General features: G+C 39.9%; 1 protein-coding gene across 1 annotated transcript in view; it reads right to left on the bottom strand.

Annotated features, from left to right (window-relative positions):
* Positions 1–6,390, bottom strand: part of gabbr2 (gamma-aminobutyric acid (GABA) B receptor, 2) — a 186,988-nt gene that overhangs the window by 68,961 nt on the left and 111,637 nt on the right. Inside the window, exon 7 of the mRNA XM_005728286.1 lies at positions 5,072–5,314. Coding sequence (XP_005728343.1) covers positions 5,072–5,314 — 243 coding nt within the window. The remainder of the gene's footprint in view (positions 1–5,071; positions 5,315–6,390) is intronic.

Genomic DNA, 6,390 nt, shown 5'->3' on the forward strand with positions numbered 1-6,390 from the left:
AGATAGATAGATAGATAGATAGATAGATAGATAGATAGATAGATAGATAGATAGATAGATAGATAGATTTAAAAAAGAGCTGAGGGGAATGTGGGGGACGGAAGCCTGAGCCAATTTTGCCTCAAAAAGATGGAAAGCTTTGAAGTAGCTGTGCAAGATCCCACCCCTCTGTTTGAATCTGAGTCTTTGTGTGGCATCTTTGATGTTTGCAGGAGTGTGTATGCACATCCATGCATGTCTATGTGTATGCACTTAAAATGATGCCACATCATACCTATGTGCATGCATGTGCCCACCCGATAACGCATGCATGTCTGAGATACTCCTGGGACACCGTCTCCAGCGCTACTTTTACCTTGGCAATGTAAAACAGATCCTCTGCTAATTTTACACCACAGTGTCAATCTGACTTGTCAAGGCTAACAAGTTCCTTTTGTCACACACAGCATTTTTCTACAATATGCTACGCAATTATTTCTGAAGCCTAAGGAGGATCGTACAGCGTAATGCAGTTCAGCTCATTAGGCATTACACTGAGATAACTGTGGTGTGTAAACAGGGTCAGACAATGTGAGTTGAAAACAGGGGAACTTGACTTGAACCCATAATGACTCTAAGTGTATGCATCCAGGTTTCTAGAGTAGCTGCATGCTGCACATGCTCTCACTCAACATTAGCATAACCACCATAATTGCCCTTCATATCAGCAAAAGTGGAGCTATCACAAACCTCAGTGAAATGGTGTGTAGTTGTTTTTAACAGCCCCCAAGTTGTCGCCTCTAAAGTGTATGCAATGTCTCAAGAATATGCAAAGAATTCCAAATGTTTAGAGGAACAAAGACTTTGATCATCTTAATTGGTAATACAGTAAATGTCTGCGCTATAAAGACTGCATTATGAACTTATTGTTCGGGTCTTTCTACAACGTATCATGATAATATGAAGTTTTGGCAACCTCACTAGACTGTATTGACTCAGCCAGGTATTTTTAGGCTAGTACTGAAAGGAAATTCAGTGCTGTGCCACAGTGGTGGCTGATGGAGCAATCACTGTGTCCAGACATGTATGTGTGTGTGAAAAAAGTCTTTCTGAGGTGAGATGGTGGAGGCGGCCATGTATCACTTTGTCTGTTGAGGTGAGAATACTGTCAGTGACAGGAGTGCTGGGGTCAAATGAGATGTCAGTCTGTGTGCTGCAGGTGTAACATCCTGTGAGAATTCGAGGTTTGAGGTGGGAATACACACACACACACACACACACACACACACACACACACACACACACACATTAAAAGTGGCAAAACAAATACACGTAACCCTCCCGTGCTGTCTCTTCTGAGTATTTGTGTTTGAGGTGACTGTCAAGCCTCAAGCTGTGCTACTCACCATTACTTGGAAACACACTGATACCAACTCTATGACCACTGACCACATAAAAAAAGAGCAACAGACCTAAACCCACAGACATGTCAACCACCAATCACAATCTGCTGCGTCTTCCCTCCCACATGAATTCCAGTGTCCATCATTCCTTGGTTCTTGCAGCTATCTGCACTCTATGCTCTGGAGGTCTCTCCCAGCTAATGTCAGCCGTCTTCTCCAAATCAATACTATGGAGCCTTCGATGATCACTCTCCTGCTGCTGCGGTTGACTCTGCTACTGATTCAGCAGAAGGACTGAGATCACGCACAGAACAGTTTAGTCCCTCGAGACGAGTGTGTACACACAGCGCAGAATCGTGACAGCAGGAAAAACACAAGGCTCAAGCCAGGTATTATCCTATAGGATCAAGCACACACGTGCACACATAGAATTTAAACAGGGAGAATTAGCCTTTTCACCAGTGCTTGCACATGGATTAATTCTTTTTGTAAACCTGGCACAAGTCACTGCAATTCACAACAAAAACAATTCACATTCTTAAATCAGAATTTGAAAATAACATAAAAAGAAGCATGCAGTGAAGAATTGCCTCCGTAAGTCGTTGTCATGTGTGGGTGGAGGTTTCTATACGCTACGTGTGTGCTGCATACAGGGCGCACTTTGATCTAATTTTATGTAATCCGTTAAAAGAAAAGCCATAATTGTTGACGGATGCGTTTAATTATTCTGCAAAGCCACTTTGTTTTTACGCTGTTTACTATATGCCTCGTAATGGCAAACTCGAACTCTCGGGGTCATAGGATTCAGACGTGATGGCTCGCTTAAGTCAAAAGTTATTAAATATTGAATATTTAAACAGTATGCTGAATTTAGATGTAATGTACAATAACTTTGTTCCTGTATTTCAATTCAAATTTGTCATCTTTTACTACTTTAAGAGGAAAAAAAACTCAGAAATTTGAATTCCTTTTACAATTTTCTCCTTTTATGTTTATCATTACATTTACTAAAGTAAAGAATGTAAAGTAGATGCTCCACAGGGAACAGGTACATGCAGGATCAATATAAATCAATATACATTTGAATGAGGAGATAAGGTTGCTAGTCTACTCAAACAGCATCAGGACCTCATCTTCGTTCGTGTGCTTGGAATAAAAAGAGAGTGAAATGTTACGTGGCCATTGATATTCCCGCTTTGCTTTGCTTCCCTGAGTCTCTCGGGAAAGCCTCAATGTCAGCCTGCTCCTGATCAGCAGGCCGGACTAGGTCTGCACTGAGAGAGATGAGAGCAGAGGGATGAGAAATAATAAATTGCATATAGTCCTACAACACACATACCCCCTGGGACATCAGTCACAAAGGAGCCTCACAATAATAAGGAGCCTGTGCTGAATTTCACTGAGGCTATTTTCTCTTCTTTTATTTCTTTCTTTAGCGTTCTCTCAGCAACTATACTGTCCTATGAATCTTTAATCTGGACTTTATTGATGTTTATGAGCAAAATTACTAACTAATGCACCTCTGCAATTTCCAACATAGTCCATTCTTTTTTAATCCTCAGTTGCAGTTTAACCCAGTTATGAATATGATATAATAGGAGTAATGTGCTGCTGAGTGAGGCCCTGCATGCCTACCGGCTGTCTAGGCTGAGAGCAGTGTGGCATCCTCTAATAATTGAGTGGCCTTTACAAGGGAACAGGAGATATCCTGTAACAGCTCAATAGGAAGCAAGCGCGAGCACACTCACGCATCCGAGCACACACATACGGTATACACGCTGCTTGCAGCTAGCATAGCCACCAGGATCAATCCTGAATGCAGTGGAGTGTTTCTGCAGCACCAAATGACATCACTTTAGGAGAAACAAGGAGAACAATCATAGCAGTGTTGTATTACCTCTGTGCGCTGCTCTGACATTCCACACAGTTTATGTGCATGATAACTTCTACGTTTGGCTCAGTTTTCCAGTCACAGTTGAAGTTTTTATTACTATCAGAAAGAATAATATGATTTTATTGTGTAAGCCATCACATGCCAAACAGCCCATCTAATTATCTTCTACCTACTTCACAGGTATAACTTATAAGTATCAGTATCGTAACACATTTTTAGAACATGAGCACAACAAAGTTATACGAGGTCGGAAATATGAAAGAACCTAGTCAAATCTCAACCTAGTGAATCTGTGGCCAAACAGAGTGATGATCAGTCATTCCTATAACTGTTTTTATTGTAACATACAGTTGCTGTAATTAGTTTACTGTATTGTGTGACCATTAGAGGAAAGGTATTCGTTTCCTAATAATGCTTGCAGATGTAAATGCTCTATTTCTCAAAATAACAAATACACAGTAAATACAACACTCACTTTGATTAAATCACTCTGTCAAATGTAGCCATACATATACATATGTTTGTTATAAAGAAGTATCAGAGTCCACTGGCACTCTGGCAAGTTGAAGATGTGACATTGTAGAGTAGTGATTAAGGATTGAATCATAAAAGCCTAGAAATCGGCTGGTAAACAAAAGTCACGAGGAAAACATGTGTATTCCCTAACCGGTTGGTGAGTAGTTGCTGGAAGTTGAGGCCAATCACTGAGAAATGTGTTGCCTAAGCCCCAGTCACGACCATCTAACAATGTCAGGTAGTTAGGGAAAAATGTGCATCCCCCAACAGGCTGGCAAAAACCTTGTTTCGGTTGCTTTGATCACCAACAGATTTTCACAGCCACCTGCAGTTTGCATGGAAGACACCGACGTGTCTGCAAATACTCATCAGCTCCTCTCTGAGCGGCAGTGAAACTGAAAATTGCAACACAAACTGGAGACAGAGGTCATATGCCTGCAGAGTAAAAGTCACACCTTTTGAAAGGTGTTGGCTGCAGTGCTGAAGCACAGCTTTTAATTTGAAAGGGAACATTCTTTATTTCCAGTTTGTGTTGCACCTTTTCGAGATTTATCACCACTTAGCTCGTAGTCAGACAAGTTGGCATTTTCCATGCAAAGTATGGGTGACCATGACGATCTGCTGGCTACTAAAATAGTCAAAAGGAAGTTTCTGGTGCAGCACCCTCTTTGCACATGATTTCACCATCAAACTGCAGAAACCACTCACCAGCCTGTCAGGGAATACACATTTCTTTCCTTACGACCAGTTGATGTATCACATCAGATATGCCAAGCAATACGTATGTAGGTAATGTGAGAAACACCTATAAAGTTACACTTTATGAAAGCAGTTTATCCATTTTGGTTCCTATTACTAATTTATTAATGCAAAAATGCAATTTTCACAAATTAATTCAATGTTTTGGAGGGTTTGCTGAGTGGGAAATATATCTTTAAGAATGTTATGTGAAAGTTACCAAAGCAACTGAGAAAAACTGAAAACTTTCAGAAACCTTTGGTCTTTTTTGGACTGGGATGTTGTCTGTACATGCACTTTATACATAAAAGTCTTTCTACTTGTCCACTGGTCTTAACCAGTATTAGGGAGAACTTTTTGCCTACACACAGTGCATTGAATTTCGGTGTCTTTCTGTTTGTCAGTTTGTCTGATGGTGCTAGCTTCACCATATGAAAGTGAGTCAAGTAAAAGAAATCAATTTCACCTCTACACATGTCAGACTATCACTGCTATGTGCTATAGATTCACAAACTAAACAACAGCCCGCTTCCTAACTTACCGTAACACCAAAGAAGTTGGTTTCATTCATGACGTCCAGCACCATTTTTCCTACTTCACGGTCGTCCACGGTGAAGTTGTGGTACATGTTTTGCCGTTGTTTTATCCGCAGCAGTTCCATCACTCTCGTCAACGTTTTGGCAATGACCCAGATCCCATCGTAAGCGAAACCATGAAACTTGCTTGCCTCCACGCCTTTCTGCTGAAGTTCTCTGCTATACTCCCTCTCGTATTCCTTAGGGGTCTGGAAGGAGGGTAAGAGAGAGGACATTAAACAGAGAAAGTGTCCTTCTCCTAACTTTATAGGATTTTATTTCTTTTCTGTGGAAAAACACTGTTCTGTTAATTCAAACTCATTGGAACAGTTGTAGTGTGGCCGAAAGTAAATGATTCATTTGCCACAAATAACGATACAAAATTAATTGGAAATAAGAGGACTTTGGATCCCACGATTCATTTAGGCTAAGCTCTCTAGTTTAAAAACATGCATCAGGGATGTCTTTCTGAAATTAAGCGCTGTCTCCAAAGAGTCTTCGAAACACTATTACAGGAATACTTTAAAGTAGAGTCGCAACGATTTGTCAGCATAATCGATAACATCGACTATAAAAATTAAACGATGCGGAATTTTATTGTTAAGCGTCATATACTAATATTTGGGTTTTTTAAAATTTGTTTTTGTAACTGCAATAAACTACAGGAAGCTATGGGGGCAGTATCACTTATATCGTCGGCCAAAACTGCACTCAGTAGTGATGGGATTTCTGGCTCTTTTTATAGAACCGGCTTTTTCGTTTTGGCTCACTAAAAAGAACCGGCTCTTTCGGCACCGAACCGGCTCTTCAGGTTGTTTTGTTGCTTTAATTTATTTATTATTAACAATAATATACAATTATGCACAAAAGGAATTATTAATGTAAAAAAAAGTGGTTTTATTTATATATGTTTATATATAAATATATGTGGTGGCCGCTAGAGACAAAGCACGTACAAACTCCAAAAAGCACGTACAAACTCCAAAACACATTCCTAGAGTTAACTGAACTTCCAAAACAGAGCTACCTAGATCACTTAAATTACACAATTGAAAGCATATGTGTATGGTTTGTGTATTTATACACAAGCACTCATATATATATATATTCAAATAATAAAAAAAAAAAAGTTCATTTACCTGTTACTACCAAATCAGGTCGTTGGTACTTGCTGGCTTGTGTAGCCACTAGGTAACAAAAGCTCAACACTGCGCCTAGCATCTTGGAGCACCTCTGTTGTGTTTTGTACGTGTTTTGGAGTTTTTCCGTGTTTTGAAGTTTGTAC

The sequence above is a fragment of the Pundamilia nyererei genome, unplaced genomic scaffold, assembly GCF_000239375.1.
Source record: "Pundamilia nyererei isolate P.nyererei 1_Seehausen unplaced genomic scaffold, PunNye1.0 scaffold00028, whole genome shotgun sequence".
NCBI classification, from domain to species: domain Eukaryota; kingdom Metazoa; phylum Chordata; class Actinopteri; order Cichliformes; family Cichlidae; genus Pundamilia; species Pundamilia nyererei.